The 18,963-nt window shown below is 49.3% G+C and overlaps 1 protein-coding gene across 1 annotated transcript in view; it reads left to right on the forward strand.

Moving 5' to 3' along the window:
* The window catches only part of SCAP (SREBF chaperone), a 52,830-nt gene that overhangs the window by 22,552 nt on the left and 11,315 nt on the right, over nucleotides 1-18,963 (forward strand). The window contains exon 3 of the mRNA XM_074312454.2: nucleotides 10,053-10,182. Within this exon, the coding sequence (XP_074168555.2) occupies nucleotides 10,053-10,182 (130 nt within the window). The remainder of the gene's footprint in view (nucleotides 1-10,052; nucleotides 10,183-18,963) is intronic.

Genomic DNA, 18,963 nt, shown 5'->3' on the forward strand with positions numbered 1-18,963 from the left:
ATCCTGGGAGGCTGTGTCTTTCCTGAAAATTTCTCTGAAATTCTACTGCGTCTCACTTAAAAGTGTTTTCTCTTTTATGCTAACTTCTGGAGCAGCCGTTGGTGGTGGCACTCAAGGTTATTCATTGCTCTTACTGCCTCTTGTTGAGGGGGTGGGTCCAGCGCCCCCGTCACTAAATTCTCAGTTCTAATAGCCCTTGCACATGGGAAGGAGGGGAGGTAAGAGTGAGGTGGACAAGTGCCTTGAGTTAAACTCATGTTCTGTGTGGGCAGTAGTTGTCATTCCCCTTCTGCAAAGACAGCTTTCTACAGGAAGGGAAGGATGTTTCCTCGTGGCCATTCGTCGTCTGGGGACTGGGGTTGCCAGCTGGCCCCAGGCGGCGTCCTGGGCAGGAGATGCAGCTGTGTGTAGCAGCGGCTTGGGCACAGTTGGGCCTTATCTTTAAATGAATAATTTGATATCACACATGTTTCAAAACAGACTGTCCTTGGATTTATGACGTGGGGGCCTCTGGTGTGGAAACTTTGTGAGATGGCCAAGGTCTCAAGTATGAAGGACGCCTCCTCGACTCCGGGCGAATTGGAATGGGATGGAGGGTTGGGGAAGAGGCAGATGTGATGGTGACAATATTTAACAACCAGTTCAGCCCGGCTGCAGCTGAGCCTGCCTGATCCCCCCACAGGTGCTCTTGGCTGAAAACTGGTCCTGAGAAGGGTGGGTGGGGATCAGGGTGGGACTGGGCTGATGGGAAGCAGAGGGAGACTGATTTCACTGACCCTAGGTTGTCAGTCCCCGGGGGCTTCCACACATGGTATTCCATTGCCTGATAGCCTTGGAGGTGCTTGTTAGGCCTTAGATCTTTGAAAGACGATGAAAGTGGTGTGGAGAGCTGGTCGGTGGTAAGTGCTGCAGTTGGCAGGCACACGTGACACTTCCATCTGTACCTTCTCCACTTAGCGTGCTGATAGAAACTGAGTGAGGGACGGTGTTCAGTGCCGATACTGTTGATGGAGGAGTTTGCTCCTTTAACAAAAAGCCAGAGAAGCAGTGGGCCAGGAGCAGGCCTGGCGGGATCTGCCGAGGCAGAGAACAGAGAGGCTTTTTGAAGGAGTGGCCCCACATAACAGGAGTGAGGAGAGAACACCAGGCCACCTCAGTAAAGATGGCGGTAATATGTGCCGAGCTCTGTGCCAGACCAGTGAGCGGAACACAGACCCTCCCCTCAAAACCCACAGTCTCGGCCTGAGACCGTCAAGTTGCCCTGTCATCGGATGTCGTGCACAGCAGGTGGGACGTAGCCTTGGTGCAAAGGGACACGATGTCAGGGCGGCTCCTGGGGGAGAACAGCTGGGCCGAGCTCCGCGGGAAGGTAGGGGTGCCTTCCTCACCTTTCCTGTTTGTGGTCTTGGCCGCTCAGCTCACGGCTCCCACAGCAAAAGGGCAGGGAGGGTCAGACACTGGTTTGCCCCTCTGAGAGCCTGCTGCCCGCCTCCTGTGGTCCCATCCCTGAGGGCACTGGTTTCCTTTCGTTTTTGAAGTCACCTGTTTTTCTTCAAAGAGATAAACCAGCCTGTACTATCACAGGCTGGTTCTTAGTGCTGTGTACTTATTTTCCCAAACCAACATTTTTGTCATGTGATCTTAAAGGAGTTTTACAAAAACTTTTCTCGAAATCTGATTGGCTTAGGAAGTTTTCCAAAGCTCGATGAAATCTTTCAGTCTCTAAAGACAATAAAGGTTGTGTCAGAAAATCCTCAGATTCTGGGCCAGCTTGGCCAGGAGGCCAGGGTCGTGCACCTAGGGCACAGGCTCCGCCATCCGCTGCCACCCAGCACCCTCTTCTGTTCCAGAGCAGCTCCCCTTCTGCAGGGCCTCAGACGGCCTGCAAAGTGTGGGTAATACACAGCTTTTAGTCGTTTAAGATACTTGGGCTCCGTTCAGTTACCTTTTATTGTTCCTGGAAGGAGAGACTTGTTCATACTGAACCCAGGGCTGCTGCCTTTGAGCCACCTGGGCTGTCAACCCCAGTCATCACCCCTGGGTCACTCTGGGTGAAACTTGTAGCAAGTGGGCACTGTGGCAGGAGCTGTCTTTACATTTCCTAGAGGCTAGGCCACCAGGACCCGAGGTCTGACCAGCAGCAGCCCAGCAAGGCTGACAGTGTGGGTGCTCCGACCTGCCTGGGGTGTGGTGGGGACACCGTGGAGTGAAGGAAGAGTGCCTGGGCGCCCACTCGCCAGACCCCCTCCATGCAGATCAGAGGTTAATGTGAGGGCATTGGGTCACCTGTAATTCCACAACCTGCTGCTCATGGTTACAAAAGGTGGGTTGTGACTTGGAGAGCAAGTTGGAACCCAATGAGGCCGTTCTAAACCTGAAGCCTGTGTGGCTCGAGAACAGACGTGGCCCCTTTCCGCCTCCTTTTCCTCTGGAGGAAAGCAGTACTCAGGGCAAGGCTGGACATCTCAGCCGTCCTGGCCTCCGCTTCTCCGCCTCTCCGCCTTGTCTGCCCACATCTCAGGGTTGCCCGTCATCACCATGGCCACTTTGGGGGTGGGGGGTGCCTACCAGGACTGTGTCACAGGTTCCCTCTTTCTGTGCTCATGTGGCCACTCTCTAGACACATTTATATTCTCTTTTTGTGAACAAGAAAGGAATCTTAAGTAACGGAAGCCCTGTCTGCGCCTGTGCTATGGAAAGCCACGCTGATAACAGAGAACGAAGTCCCAAAGCGCCATGGACCTCTGCCCAAAAGCCTCCACGAGGAGCCCAAAGGACCATCTCCAAGGCACTGCCCAGCTCAGCATTGCAAAGCCAGAGGCTCCCCCAGCTGACGTGACCCCTGCCCTCATAAACAAGCTGGGAGAAAGCTTGGAAAGAAAAGCCTGTGGGAGACGAGAGTCTCCTTTACTGCCCCAGATTTCCTCAATAGAAGAGAGAGCAGGAGATCTCAGAAATGTCCCCTTCCAGTCTTTCATATTGTTCTCCCCTGACAAGGGGAAGAGCGAACATCTCCCACCCCTGACGTCTCCAGAGAGGTGTCTCGTGCACCGTCCTCTCTGAGTGTCATTTCTGTGGTCGCTCTTTCTGTGTGCCCTCACTGTCTGCTCAGCTCGCCATCACAGATGACTGAGTGAGAATGGGAGGAGATGTAGAGCCAAGACCATCTACGTAATTTATGGGACCCAGTGCAACATGAAAACCCAGGACTGCTTATTCAGAAAGCAAGGGGAAAGTACCATTAAAGGTACTAAAACATACTTAGATGGGTGAAAGGCTTGCCCCTGCCAAAACATCCACCAGATGTGCTATGGTGCTGCCAGCCTGGGATAGGGGATGGCTGTCACCTCACCCTGTCCCAGGACACGGCTGGGGTATGTACATCTGACCCCAACCCTCTGGGTTTGTGCATTCAGGCTCCTGCCAGATGCGACAGCCAATGGGATACCTGCACAAGGAGGTCCTGTGCAGGTCCTGGGATGCCGGGGGGCAGGGAGCTGGTGGTCAATAACCTGTCTCAGGGCCCATGTGTGAAGCTACATGTGTGAACCGACACTCCAGACCCTCAGCACATGCTCCATTGTGATGGACTTGAGTTACAAAACACAGGTGTCAAGGGAAATGTATTAAGAGTTTCCATAGAGCCTGCGGAACTTTGGACTCAAGCGCTGTGGGGTCCTGTGCAGCCAGCCACACAGGGTGCTCACCCAGGAGGCCAGCCCTGCGTAGGGCATCTGGTAGTAAACGGTCAGCACATACGTTTTGAACGTCTTCCATGTGGCTGGTATTGGGGATACAGAAATTGAAATGGCATGTCCGGTCCCCACATTGCTTACGTTAACCAAGCAGATGGCTAGGAGGCTGGGATCGATGTTTTCAGGCCACCCCTCTGGGAGTTCAGGGCAGAGGTGCCCTGCTGCCTAGGCTGGAGCCGCAGAGAGGCCATGTTGCCTTGGAGGTTGAGCAGGGATTTGGCCACCATTTGAGGGTGGGGCGCATTGTAGTTTGAGACAAGGACTTGAGTGCATGTAGCTTATGTGTGAGAGGAAGTGAACACCGGTAGGGCGGTGCGAAGGTGAGATGGAGGGGAAGGCGCACGATCCAGCAAGTTACCAGCACGGGCAGCCGAGAGTCATCTCCCTGGGGAACGCTGAGAGCGGTGCAGGACACCCACCTCAGAGACCCCCGCCTGAGGGTGGAGGGCTGGACTGTCTGTGCTGGGGTCAGCAGACTCCTTCCCTAAAGAAAGGTGTGTGGGCTGGGGCGTTGGGGGAGACTTGGATTGCAGTTCCAGTCCTGAGTGGGAGACGAGGAAGCAGAGGGCATCCAGCTAGGCTAGAGCAGGGCTCCAGGTGAGAGGTGGTGGTCGCTCCGTCTAAGTGAAAGCCCTGAAAGTGGTGAGATGTCGCTGAATTTGGATGTACCGTTCACCCTTGAACCACGCAGGGGATGAGGGCACCATGTATAACTGCAGTTAGCCCTCCACATACTCTGATTCCCTACCATGGAGTTGACCCTTGAACAACACGGGTTTGAACTGGATGGGTTAGTTTAAAAACAAAGTCTACGTATAAGTGGACCTGTGCACTTCAAACCCATGTTCAAGGGTCAACTGTATTTTGAAGGTGGAGCCCTTAGGATTTTCTGAGGACCAGATGTGGACTGTGGGAGAAAGAAGAGTCAAGATCAAAGTGTGTGGCCTGGGCAGCTGGTTGGGTGGAGCTGAGACAGGAAAGGCAGGGGAGGTTTAGGAGACACGGTTCATTTCCTTCGCCCTGTCACATCAGGGCAAGCCACAATCTAATCTGGTCATAGGAGTGAGTTTTGCGGAAGCGATGTGGGGGTGGTGGTAGAAATCCACCACTTCTTTCTTCAAATGTCTTTAGTCTCTTTTCTGACCTTGGAAAAGTGAGTGTTTTTACTTCTGAACATTCCTTGACACTTTTCTTTCAGGCTTTCCTTTTGGTCTAGAATTTGGTAGCCATGGACGGTGATTATTGCCCTGCATTTTGCATTTTTGTAGAATCTTTTTCTTGGTGCTTTTCTTTTGCCTGTATTAAAAGGAATGTGTGGTTTAAATTTTTAAACACATCAGAAACATAATATGAGTTAGTAAGTATAGTGTGATGTTAAGACACAAGAACAGACCTGTGTTCACATGCTAATTCTGTCACTTTCTATGAGGATGTAGCGTCTGCATGCCGCATTGGGTTGTGGTGAGGCTGAAATGAGCAGATAGATGGAGGCGCCTGGATTGTACCCGGAACGCAGTAGGTGCTCAGTGAGAGTCGGAACCATCATCATTGCTACAGAAGCAGGCAGGCCCACTGTTAGTGGTAAGAATCACGTTGAGGTGACTGGGGACTTTGGCAGCTCATAGGAGGAGGGGCCCCAACCCAGACTTTAGGGAAAGGGGAAAGACTTCCTGTGGCAAGTGATACTACATCTGAGGCCTTGAAGATGAGTTGCCTAGGAAGAGAATGGGCAAGAGTGTTCCAGCACGTGCAGAGCCTCAGAAGCGAGTTCCGTACCTGACCGGGAGACAGGGCGTTGTCTGTGGCGGCCAGGGCAAGATTGGAGGGTGACTGTGAGCCATGTTAAGCCTTTCCAGGCCTGTGGACTTTTTCCTAAGAGGCTTTATCCTAAGAAAATGGACGCTGTGGAGTGTGCTGCCCTTCTTTTCTCTTCCTGCTGGAATATTTAGACTCCTAGAATTCATAGGTATTTCCAGTATTTCAATCTTGAGAAACAGGCTGCTTTTAGTTTAGTCAGTGTGTTTTGAGCAGCTACTGTGTGCAAAGTGAATGTAGATAAATAAAATGTACTGCCTGCCTTCTTCCTACAAGCAGTGTTAGCTCCGCACCCCATGACGCCTCTCTACAGTCAGAGCCTAGGGGTCAGCCCGTGCGTTGTGTGGAGCTGTCCTCAGCAGGACCTTAGCCAGGTCTAGAGACAGCCCTGACACTTACCTCTAAACAGCTGAACTTTGGCTTTTCCCCCCCTTCTTCTGCCTCCCCCTCTGCTCCAGTTCAAGCCGTTGTTTCTCAGTCTAGTTGTGTAGGACACAGCTCCCTGGCCCATGCTGGTATTATGAGCCTTGCGCTCCCCCCGGCTGAGGCGATTGGTCGCCAGTTGGCTGCTCACAGCAGCCCTTGCTGGCTGCCCCGCTCATGATGGCTGCCGGTCGCTTAGGCTGGCTGTCGGCCACTCACGCTGGCCACCGGCCACTCATGGCAGCACACGGCAGCACACAGCAGCCCACCGTGGCTACTGGCCACTCACGATGGTTGCCGGCCACTTAAACGGTAGCCCACGGCATCCCACAGCAGCTCGCGCTGGCTGCCGACCACTCACGCTGGACACCAGCCACTGCTGGGAGCACATGGTAGCCCACAGCAGCACACAGTAGCCCTGCGGCAGCACATGACAGCTCATGCCGACCTCCGGCTGCTCACGACAGCCCAGCTCCAGGGAGAGACATTGTTCACAGTCTTAGATGTAGAGGGCGCAGCTCACTGGCCCATGTGGGAATGGAACCAGTGACCTCAGTGTTAGGAGCATGGCGCTCCAACCACCTGAGCCACTGGGCTGGCACTGAGCTTTGGCTTTTGAAAGCACCAAGAGAGAAGCAACTCTTCACAAACAAGGGATTCTCAATAAGATTCATAGCTGATTTATTCATAGAAACCATGGAGGAAAGAAGGCAGTGGGATAGCACATTTAAAGTCCTGAATGGAGAAAAAAAAAAACCAGTTCAACCAAGATTTCTGTATTCTGCAATACTATTCTTCAGTAATAAAGGAGAAATTAAGGTATTTCTAGATAAACAAAAGCTGCGGAAATTTGTTACCATTGGACCATCCCTACGAGACACACTAAAGGAAGCCTTTCAGGCTGAAATGAAAGGACACTAGACAGTTACTTGAAATCATAAAAAAAACATAAAAAGAAACACTTGCAAAGTTAACCAGTATTATTGTGCTTTTGGTTTGCTTTGTAACTTCTTTCTTTCCTTTTTTGTGATTTAAAAGGCAAATTATTAAACAATAATTTTAAATCTATGATAATGGGCATACAATAGTTAAAGTGTAATCTGTGACAATAATAATATAAAGGGGGAGAGACATATATATAGAAACAGAATGTTTGCATACTATTGAAATTAAGCTCCTCAGACTGGATAATTTCAGTTGTCTTGTTTTAAAGGTCACTGATCTTTTCTTCTGCCTTCTCAAATCTGTTGTTGGACCCCTCTATAACACAGTTCAACCCAGGTTGTTACAAGTTAATAGTTATAATCCGCAAGGTAACCACTAAGAAAATACCTTTTAAAATATACAGAAAAGGGAAGAAGAAGGGAATCGAAGTGGCACACTACCAAATACAATCAAATCAACAAAATACCAAAAAAAGGGCAGCAATGGAGGAATTGAGGAACAAAAATCATATAAGACATACAGAAAACAACTAAATAGCATATGTAAATCCTTCCTTATTAGTAATCACATTAAATGTACGTGGGTTAAACTCTCCTATTAAAAGACAGAGATTGACAGTTAGATTAAAATGACAGAATTCATCTAGATGCTGTCTACAAGAAACTTTAGATATACTCTACACTTTGTATATAAGAACACAAAGAGGTTGGAAAATAAAAGGATGGAAAAAAGATATTCTATGCCTAACAGTAACTAAAAGAGCTGGAGTGGTTATATCATCATTAGACAACATTTAAAAGGTCATAAGAGACCGAAAGGACATTATATACTGATAAATACTTCAACACAGCAAGAGGATATAACAATTGTAAGCATATACGTACCAAGCAACAGAGCCCCAAAATACCAGGAGTGCCAAAAATATGTATACACTGTTCGCCATAATCAGAAGTGTCTGGACGCTGATGGTAACCACTGAGCACCTCTTGTAATTGCAGAAGTCAAACGTCACTTGTATTCATCTTTTGTTATCAGTATATATTGAGTATTACAATTTTAATGCAGTTTTCTTAAAGTGTGTATATGAAGCACCCTCTGCATATGAAGCAAAAATGGACAGATTGAAATGAGAAATAGAGAATTCTATAATAATAGATGGAGAATTCAATACTTTACTTTTGATAATGGGTGGAAGAACCAGACAAGATCAGTAAGGAAAAGGAGGACTTGAGCAATACTGTAAATCAGTTGGACCTGACAAAAATGTATAGACACTCCACCCAACAACAGCAGAATACACATTTTTCTCAAGTGAACATGGAACATTCTCCAGGATAGACCATGTTAGGCCACAAATAAGTCTTAATAAATTTAAAAAGATTGGAATCACAGAGTATATGTTGCAGTTACAGTGGAATGAAACTAAAAATAATAATAGAAGGAAAACTGGAAAATTCACAAATATGTGGAAATCAAACAGTACATCCTAAAACAACCAGTGGGTCAAAGAAGAAATTAGAAGGGAAATTAGAAAATACCTTGAGATGATGAAAACAAAAATGCAATATACCAAAACTTATGGGATGCAGTGAAAGTAGTACTAAAGGAAATTTACAGCTGTGGAAAGGACTCATGACTCATATCTAGGATATATAAGAACTATAAATAAATAAGAAAAAGACAGTTGACCCAATTAAAAAAACAGTCAAAAGAGTGGAAGAGGTGCTTGATAGAAGAGGATCTATCCAAATGGCCAATAAGCATATGAAAGAATTTTCAACATTGTTACCCATGACAACCTGAGATGTATCACTACCTCCTGTAAATGGTGACAATTAGTTGGACTGACAGTATCAGGAGGTGGCAAGGATTTGGAGCAGTTGGAACTCCCATCACACTCCTGGTGGGAACATAAAATTGTACAATTACTTTGGAAAACTGGTATTACCTACAAAAGCTAAGCATATGTTTATTCTATAACCCAGAAATTTCATTCAAGGAACATACCTAACAGAAATGAGTGCTTATGGTCAGCAAAAGCCATATATAAAAATAATCTTAATAGCTTTATTCTCAATAGCTCATACTGGAAACAGCCATGTGTACCTCGAGTAGTAAATGTACTTTATGTAATAGATTCATTCAATGGAAAAGTGCAGATCTATGGGAAAGAATGAGCTACACGTATCAGTGTAGATGAATTGAGCAGATATTGTCGGAATAAAAGCAGCCAGTCACAGGAGTGCACAAGTGGAATCGATTTCATTTGTAAGCCATTTAAAAACAGGTAAAACTCATTTATGGTTAGAAGTTCTAATAGAGGTTTGGGGCGGAGATTGCTCTTCACTGGGTGGGGGTCACAAAGCTGCCTTCTGAAGTTCTAGGAATGTTCTATCACTTAATCTAGGTAGTGGTTACACAGGTTTATGCATATGTCAGAATTCACCGCACTGTTATACTTACGATTTGTGCATTGTGCACAAAAAAGTTAATTCTCAAAACAAAAGTTTTTTTAAAAAGTGAGACCAGAAACAAAATGCACATCCATTTTCCAACTTTTGTGTGTAAAGCCAGGGTTTTTCTTTTGTGGATGGTGAGTCCATTGACTTCTGTTCAGCACAGTCGAGTGTGAACCACAGCCTCCGTGTGTTACATAGTTTCCATGGTCTGTCGCTTCTATTTATTTATTTATTTATTTATTTATTTATTTATTTATTTATTTATGTCTGTCTGTCTGTCTGTCTGTCCCTTCAAATTGGAATAGTTGCCCAACAATCTGAGTTAGGATCCTTCTGGATTTTTATAGTTTCCCCCCCACCCCCAGTTTCTGTTTGTTGTCTTATTTATGTTTAATTTGACAAGTTTGTCTGTTTAGCATCTTGCCTTTGTTATGTCTCTAAAAATATTTAACCAGTCTATTTTTATCAATTGGGCTTCCTTGTCAGCTCTCTATGATTAAAAAATGAGTTTGAAAAATGCTGATCGAGGTGGCTTCTAAGTTCCTTCCAGCACTGAAGTTTTGTGCTGCTAATGTTTTGTACATTTGTACAATCCTAGCAGGGACTGCATCACGCATCTTTTCCTAACGCTTCTGTCCTTTTTTGTTCATCCCAGCTACCCACTGCTGAAACTCCCCTTGCCAGGAACAGGCCCCGTGGAGTTCACCACCCCCGTGAAGGACTACGCGCCCCCACGTGTGACCTCTGACCACAAACCAGGAGAGCCTAGTGAGCAGCCGGAGTGGGTAGGTGTTCAGTGTGTCGCTGAGGAGAGCCCCAGGGACTGGCTGAGGCAGGGGCTCTGCGAGTGAGTGTGCGTAAGGGGGTCAGCCTTTCATTGGTGAATACGTGCCCTGGAACAGCTTTATAGAGACACCAGAAATATTTAGTTACACATTTAATGAATAACCTGTTTTGAAAGGGAGCACCAAGTGACCCCCACGTGTGACTGTCCTGTAAAAACGGGGGTCTGTGGTTGTAGCGGTGGGCAGCTGGGTCAGGTGGGCTGCTCACACATGGTGCACAGGCCCGGGCAGCGCCCTGGCAAATAGGCCATCTCCTCCTTGCTGCAGGGGCTCATGACAACCAGTGAACACCCCTAGCCAAGGTCCTCTCATCACAGTCTTGACACACTAATGTTCGCAGTGCGCACCTGATTTTTTCAGACCTTTTGGGTCCTATTTTATCCTCATAATCCATTCAGGTAAAAAGTTGGTTTTTTGGTTTTTTTTTTAAATCTCTTTTACAGTTTAGGAAGCTGGGGCCCAGAGTCATGAAATGCCTGTTACTCAGTTTACATGGGGTCAACACTGGGTTTGGACTCCAGGTCTCCTGACCTCTGAGCCCACTGCTTTTTCCAGACCATACTGTTCTCAGTTGACTGTCACTGAGCTGAGCACTGATGCAAACGAAGGAGAAACAGTGTCTCCGTTGAAGGCCTCAGGTGCCGGGTCCGACTCACAGTAACTCCGGTCTCATTATTTGGAAATCTTACAAGCATGATTAGCTTGTCTCTAAACCTTTTACCTGCCAGGTGATGGATGGAGTGTTTTCCTGCACGTGTTGTGCTTTGGTCCCATGGATTGGGGCCAGACTCGCCCAGTCTGTTGTTGAGAAGGAAAACCAAAGCGCAGGAGACAGCTCTTCCTCTCCCACCCCTCCCTGATACTGCTTGCACATCCCTTCCTGTTTCTTTTTCGGGTACGATAGCAGCCAGGTTACTCGTTATAAACTTGGCTCTACTGTTGCTGAAATACACACATAACTGGTGAGATAGGTACATGCGAAAGTACAGGTGGTGTCAGTGGCAAGTACACAGTCAGGCTTAGTGAGACTGCCCGTGGAGGTGAGAGGGAACATGGTCTGATACCAGCAGGAACCAGTTCTGTAACTTAGGCCCCAGCTGGGCCAGGGCTGACACAGGACCTTGTTGGTTCACACCTTTCACCTTCATTAACCTCTTGGTGCAGTTTTACCCCTAATGGAAGTCATGGTTCCGTCACAAGAAGGTGCTCTCTGTGCGTATTCCATGACTAGTAGAGTTCACGGCCTGATGTCTAATGATAACGGCTTTTGGGGGGGTATTTGTTTGTGAGCTCTTTAAACTTCCTTAGTGCCCTTTGGTCTGACATGGTCATAGTAAATGGGGGCACAAAATAACTTGAGGTCTCAGGAATAAGAGGAGTGTCCGTTTTCTCACTTTCTGATTGGAGCCTCCGTCCTCTGAATGACTGAGAAGGAGACCAGGCCTCGGTGCTGTCACCTGGTGTCATGCAGCTCAATGATCAGGTGTCTCACCATTGACTGTCCATGATAAAAATACAGCTCAGTGATGCAGGAATGGTAAGGACGGCTTTAGTTATAAGGAGCAGAAAACTCAGCCTGAACCAGAGTAAGCAAGAAGGGAATTTGGGGGTGGGAGGGGTTATATAACTCAGGGTGACTCAAGGACAGCCTGGAGTCCCGTCTCTCAGCTCTGGGTCAGCTCCACTTGTGGTCTCCCCGAAACAGACTCCAGCAGCTTCAGCTCCGTGTTCTTGCCATATCCAGGCCAGTAGAGAACGGGCAGGTGCCTGGTTGGCTCTGACTGAGGTTACCTGCCTGTCCCCGTCCCAGATCATGTGGCCGAGAGGGGTGCTTTGTGGACTGGCATCGTCAGCAGGCTGGGAATGAGAGAGGGTGGCTTCCAGAGGACAGTTAGGCGTGGGCGTGGAGCAGCACAGCGTAGGTGTCTGTCCTCGGGACCCAGTGTCCTCCGTTCTCGCTGCCTTTATTCAACACGTGTATCACATTTCTGCAGCAGTGTGCCCAGTAGTGTGATCTAGGGGACAACACAGCCTCCCTGCCTCCGAGGAGATCCCAGTCTGGTTGGGAAGAAAAAACAAAGATGTCAGTTTAAAATAAATGCTGTACGTGCCAGAGGGACACAGGAACCTCCTGGAAGAGCTCCCAGTAGCCGATGCTGGAAAAGAAAATATCGTTAGTAACAAAATGAAGTAGTATCGATTATAACCCAAATATCCAAATCCATATGATTGAATAAATAAGTAAATGAGAATAGACAAACCTGGGCAAAAAATTATAGAGTTTATGCAGCTACTCGGCCGTCACGGAGGTGGGGTGTAACTGCCCTTCCGTATGTGTGGGCGGTGCGTGGTGACTTCCGGAGAGGACAGCATGGAGGGGAGGAAAGTCGCTGTACAGTCGGAGCCTGGCAGCCACCTGTCCAGCAAGCTGAGCAGTGTCACCCTCAACAGGGAGACGTCAGGTGGACGGTCGAAGCCCTTGCCGTGTGACGAGGAGGGCGCTGCACCTCTGGGGTCTTCCTTCCAAACCCACATCCCAGTCTAATCATGAGGAAAACATCAGACGAATCCCGATTGAGGGACTTTCTGACCAGCCCTCTGAAAATTGCCAAGGTCGTCAAAAACAAGGGAAGTCGGAGAAACTAAGGAAAACAGATTTGCTTAGTTTTTACCTAGTGTCCTTTTTCTCTCCCAAGATCCCGACGTGGGGACCGCATTACACTTAGCTTATGTCTCCGGAGTCCTCTCTTGGCTGGGGGTTTCTCAGCCACTCCCTGTTTTTGATGACCTTGACAGTTTGGAGGCGTGCTGGTCAGGTATTTTGTAGAGTGTCCTCAAGTGGGATTTGTCTGTCTTTCTCTAGATGAGACGGGGTTATGGGTTTTTCGGAGGAAGACTGTAGCGGTGAACTGTCGTTCTTTTCACGTTTGTCAGTCTCCTAAATTACTTTTTAAATTTCCATAAAGTTCAGTTTTTGTTCTGTAAAGTTCTTGGTACTGTAGGGTTTTTAAAAAGCCTTTCTAATAGCTGTGTAGAGAAATCTCATTATAGTTTTAATCTGTGTTTCCTAGATGACTAATGTCAAGTGCTTAACTGTATATGAATATCTTCCTTTGTGGAGTGTGTGTTTAAATGTTTGCCCGCTTTGAATTGAGTTGTTTTGATTTCTTAATTGAATTGTAATTCTTTCTATATGCTGGAGATGACTCTTTCTGTGTAGCTGTCTGTCTCCCCTTTCACTGAAGGGTTCCCCCTGTGGGATGATGGCTGCACCCGCAGTGGCACCTTTATACGGCCTGCAGGGAGGACTCAGTCAGCTCTGCCAGGCCCTTGGCTCTGAGTTAGGCCCGCCCTGTGTTGGACTCACTGTGATCAGAGATCAGCGGGCTTTGGGGAGGGCAGTTCCCTCTGGGAAGGGGATGATTTTACAAGAGGAAGAGAAGAGCAAAGCAGAAATGATAGATTTCCATTTCCCAGGTGTGTGACATTGAGCATGTCACTTACCACCTTTGCCTTAGTTTCCACATTGTGATAGGGTTAAGTGAGAGAATGCGGAGGTTTATTTAGTGGAATGCGTGGCCCATCACTTACATTCCACGAATGTTTGTGGTTATCACCATTGCAGTTGATCAGATCTGGCCACAGCAGGGAGGAAGAGAACAAAGGTTGTGCTTGCACTGCCCTTGGGTGTGCACCAGGCTTGCACGCCTTCCCCTTTACCCCTGAGCTCAGCTGTCGCTCTCCAGGAAGCCTTCCCCAGCTCGCTTGCAGATGTGCACCCTGCTTCGCCTTTGTGCTCAGTGTTGCAGCCCAGTTGAAATCATGTTTCATTCAAATTTGTATAGGCCGATGTTTTGCACATAGTAGGTGCTCAAGAAAGGTTTCTTGTTGAATAAAGAAACAGCCTGGCTTATTCAGGAGACAGGGAGTGTGAAGCGAGGCGTTTTTCTTAGAGCATGGGACGGGGGCCCACGTTGAACCCTGGAACATGGAGTTTAAACTTGAATTCTGCAGGCAGTGGGCAGCCGTTCTCTTAGCGCAGTGACATGGTGGAAGTGGGTGTCAGACGAGTCGGATTGAACTTGGAGACTGAGATGATGACGCCTAGAAGAAGGGCAGGGAAGATACGAAACGGGGGGAGGGATTAAGGAGATACCAAATCCAATTTTAATAGCTTCCAGACAGTGATGTAACCTGATGTAACTAATGTGGTTTGGCGGATGCTTTACCGGATGCTTTACTGGGTACGTGTGGCTGGTCCTCGCAGTGATTGCTTGTGAGGCTGGAGATTCTCTTCCCGCTTCCCTCAGTGAGGAGGGGAGGCCTGGAGGGTGTCGAGACAGCCAGGGCTGGAGCCAGAAGTTGAAGCCAAGTGGGTCCCCTGAGCCTGTCCTTCCCTCCACTGCGCACGCCCGCCTGCCCAGGGCTAGAGGACAACCATCAGTAGCCCTGTCTCCCAGAAGAGCTGAGTAACAGGAGTCTTCTGTATCCTTCTGCATGGAGCCCAGCATGTGTCAGTAGACAGGTAAAATGCCTGCGGCTCTAGGTTGCTCTTTCGAAATGTGAAGGAAAGATTGTGTTTTAAAACAACAGAAACCAAGCCTGTGGTCTCCTGCCCTGACCTGGTTCCCTAGACCAGGTCATCACGAAACCCGAAGCTCACGCCAGGCTCTGGCTGGCAGGTCCACCGAGCAGGCTGGGCTTCCAGGGCCAGCACTGGTGTTTGTGTTGGCTGGGCCTGGACACGGTTTCCATGGAGCCCTGGTCAGGGGCCTCATGTGAACACTGGTGGCCATGGGTCCCCAGGACTCAGCGTCCCTCCTGCGCTGCACATTGTGCTGGGCCTTTCCATCGTGTCCTGTTCTCCGTGGGGACTCACATGGTTTAGAACTACCCAGGCAGGTTGGCTATAGACAAAAAGACAGGCTTGGGCATTGGCTAGCCCTGGGCTCTCACCCTGGCTCTGCTGCCTGTCAGCTGTGTCCTTGGACACATCCTTCTGTTTCTCTGAGCCTTGGTCTTGTCTGGGTCCTCGAGTTCAGAGTCTGACAGGCTGCAGTTACCTCACAGCCCGACGGGGGGCTCTGCTCCCCAGCTCACTCGGGCTCCTTGCAGGCTGCTGCTCTGGGACTCGTTCCTCACTGGGTGTTGGCTGCAGGTCCTCTCAGTTCCTTGCCGCGTAGAACTTCCCAGAGCAGCTCACAATATGGCTGACTCCATCAGAGTGGTAGCTCCAAAAGGGGGGGGCGGAGGAGTCATAGTCTTCCTTTTTCTTCCAATTATTTTTTATTGTGGCAAAATGCCCACAACATGAAATGTACCATCTTAAGCATTTTTACGTGTACAGTTCAGTGGTATTAAATACATTCGTGTTGTGCGTCTGTCCCCATGACTCCTTTCATCTTGTAAAACAGAAAGTCTGTATCTGTTAAACAATAATTTCCTGTTACCTGCTTGCCTCAGCCTCTGGCAATCACCATTCTACTTTCAGTGTCTATGAATTTGACTACTTAGGTACCTCATATACGGGAATCAGTTACATTTGTTTTCTAGTGACAGGCTTATTTCACTTAGCATAATGTCCTCAGGGGTTATAGTCCTTTGTAACCTAATTTCAAACGTGACAGCTCATTGTTGTATTGTTTGTCAGAAGCAAGTCACCAGGTCCAGCCCCCTCTCGAGGGGGCTACACTGGGCAGCAGGAGGTGGGGCTCCTGGGGGCCATGTTCAGAGACTGTCTGCCACGGCCGCCATCTAGTGAGGGGACGTCCCTCTGTGCAGGCGCATCTGGCCCCGTGCGTCCTCTATCACCCACCTCAGATACCGTGTGGCATCTGTTTCCATGTGTGTTTCTCACTTGACTATCAAGTCGGGATTATGACGGGGCCCAGCATAGTGAGTGGGCCCTGCCCACCGCCCTGGTGCCATTTCGTGCCTGCCTGCCGTCCAGCTGCCAACATCCGCGTCTCATTTGTCGGAGGATTTCTGGCCCAGAAGGCCTGAGAACTGGTGCCCATAGGAGCAGCCCTCAGCCAGTGACTACAGGAGTTGGTATGTAATACCTCATTCTCCTCAGGTGGGGTAACTCAGCTGAACCCACTTATCCACAGAGGCCACTTGTGCAGTAACACCCTTCATTGGCTGCCTTCCTTTCCCTGCTCGTGGCCCTCCTCCCCTCTCTGTGTTTCCTGCACCTCCCAAGTAGACCACTTGGCTTAGGGTTTGCTGCTGGGAATGACAAGAATTAGGCCAGTGCCTGTTGAATAAACCACCATAAGGGAATTCTGATGCCAGAAGAAGCAGGTTGAGGGCTCGGATGTTGGATATGAGTTTGACACAATCATATCATATGACAGGACCAAGATCTTGAAAGAGTTGGAAAGATGTGGGATAGCTGCTTGGAAAATTCCATCGGAAGTTGGTGAGGATAAATGGCTCCGGCCCGCAGAGGGAGGTCCCGTCACGGCGGAGAGCGAGGCTGGGCAGGAGGCTCGTGTCTGTTTGCTTTTTGTCCTGGGAGGCGTACCAGCTGGGAAGTGACAACAGATGAGCAGTGGATTTTACCCAGGACTGGTGGCAGGTCACAGGACAAAGAGAAGTCTAAGGCAAAGGGGTTAAATACTCCTGAGAGAATCTGATGAAAGCCATGATCCTTTCTTCTGCCAATGATGATGGTGATAACAAATGCACTGCCAAGCAGAAATCGGAGTAAAATTGGGGAGCGGGGTGTTTGTAGAACTCATGGTACCATCCCTGGAACCCAGAAAGAGAGCTCTGATTCTCGAGGATGTTCGCTGGTACTTTGTTGAAGTGGGGGCCGAATGGTCCTGGCTGGGAGAGGCAGCCTGCGTGGGAAGGGGCTGGAGATGGCCTGGGGGGCCAGGGAGCTGTCCTGCCTGGCAACTGAAGGTTCGCTGCACAGTCTCAGTGAGCCGAGGGGGGAGGTGGAGAGTCCGAGAAGAGCAGCGGGAGGAGGTGGTATGTTCAGAATCACAGTCTTGTGTGCAGGGGAACAAACCCAGGGCTGGAGACTCCACAGTGCCATGCTGACCCTGGGTGACATGCTGCGTCCTTCCGAGGGTTTGTGGGTGATCGTCTGGGAATAGCTGTCATTGCAGAGCTGTTGGTCTCTTTGGGTGGCTCCTCCCCCATCAGGCCTGTGTGATGTGTTGAGTTGATGAGCTGCTGTCTGGGTCAGAGCTTGTGGCAGCCAGATCCGCCCAGGTACCTCTGTACCTCCTAGCAGCTTCTGGAGGGCTGAGTCTGGTACACAGGACAAAGTGGGCGAGGCCTTCGGTCCCCACAGCCTTCGCTGGGACACGGCTTCATAAACCTGAGCTTCACAAAGGCTCAGGTGATTGCTTCGGGTTGTTTGCACCCAGGGGTCCTTAACTTGCTGTGTGTTCAGCATCTTGACCCCTGCGTGTGTGATAACCTGGAGTAGGGCGTCATCATGTGATAACCTGACAAGTGGCTAAATGACCTTCCTTTCATCTGCATACCTGCCCTTGGAGTCCCGCTTGCAGGCCCGGCTCCCTCCAGGCTGCGCCTCGCAGTGCGTCATGGCTGTGGGCAGTGTGTCTGTCTGCACTTGCATGACATTACGACTCCAGGGTCGTCTGCCAGAGCGCTGCTTTTGTCAGCGATACTCAGGGCTTCTCCTGGTCGGCTCAGTCAGGCCGCTTAGCCAGCTCTCACTCCAGCTGCCATGCTTACTGCCCGACGGGCCTCCTGTGAGCTGTGTGGGCTGACTGTGCTTCTCGGAGCCTGGCCCTTATCTCATGGCTCCACTCAGTGCCTCCCCTGGCTGCAGCCCCACCACGGCTAACCCGTACGGCGTTTGGGGGGGGGTGCTCTGTGACACGTCCATCACTGGCAGTTACTCCGCGCCTGTTACACCTGTGAACACTTTGGTCACTTAAGTTGTTAGCCCTTCAAGGGCGCATGATAGGTTCTAGTGGGAAAAGCATGTGACATTCAGTGAGGAGACCTGGGTTGACATCCTCGCACCACCCTGCTCGAGTCATGAAGCTCTAGGCAGTCATCTTGCTTCTCATAGGAGAGTCGTGGGGTCAGTGAAACAATGTGCCACAACTGCTTATTGCTGCGACTTCTGTTAACATTAATCTCCACATGCGCTATTTACATACCTGTGTAGGAATGTGTGTCAGTGGTGTGTGTGTGTGTGCATGCGTGCATGCGTGCGTGCATCTTCTCGATGCTGTGGGGGGAATGTCATTATCCCCCTTTCGTGATGAGGACATTGAGCCTCAGAAGTTGCAAACGTTTCTAAGACCAGCAGTTCGAAAGGGGGGATTTAAAATGGGGTCTTTTGATCTTCAAAACCCGCTGAGCTGCAAGTGGCAGAACCAGGATCAATAAGACAGGCTACATACTCACCTTTTAGGAGCGATGGCCTGTTGTGAGGTCAGCAGGTGTTTCCATACAGGGCTAGATGGTGGAGGTTTTAGGCTTTGTGGGTCATGTGCTCTGTCGTCAGGGTGTGAAAGCAGCTGTGGACAGTACGGAGTGGAGTGGGCATGGCTGTGCCCAGTAAAACTTTATTCAGAAAAGCAGGCACCAGGCTCGGTTTAGCCTGTGGGCCAGTTTGCTGACCCTGGTCTATTGGGAAATATGTAGGAAAACGGTTCATAAATGGGAAAAAAACACCCCTTGTGGACGCCTTCATTTTTGAAGGCCTGTCCCTTGGGCCCCATAGTG

The sequence above is a fragment of the Rhinolophus sinicus genome, chromosome 5, assembly GCF_057876585.1.
Source record: "Rhinolophus sinicus isolate RSI-liver-muscle chromosome 5, RSI-T2T, whole genome shotgun sequence".
Taxonomy (NCBI): domain Eukaryota; kingdom Metazoa; phylum Chordata; class Mammalia; order Chiroptera; family Rhinolophidae; genus Rhinolophus; species Rhinolophus sinicus.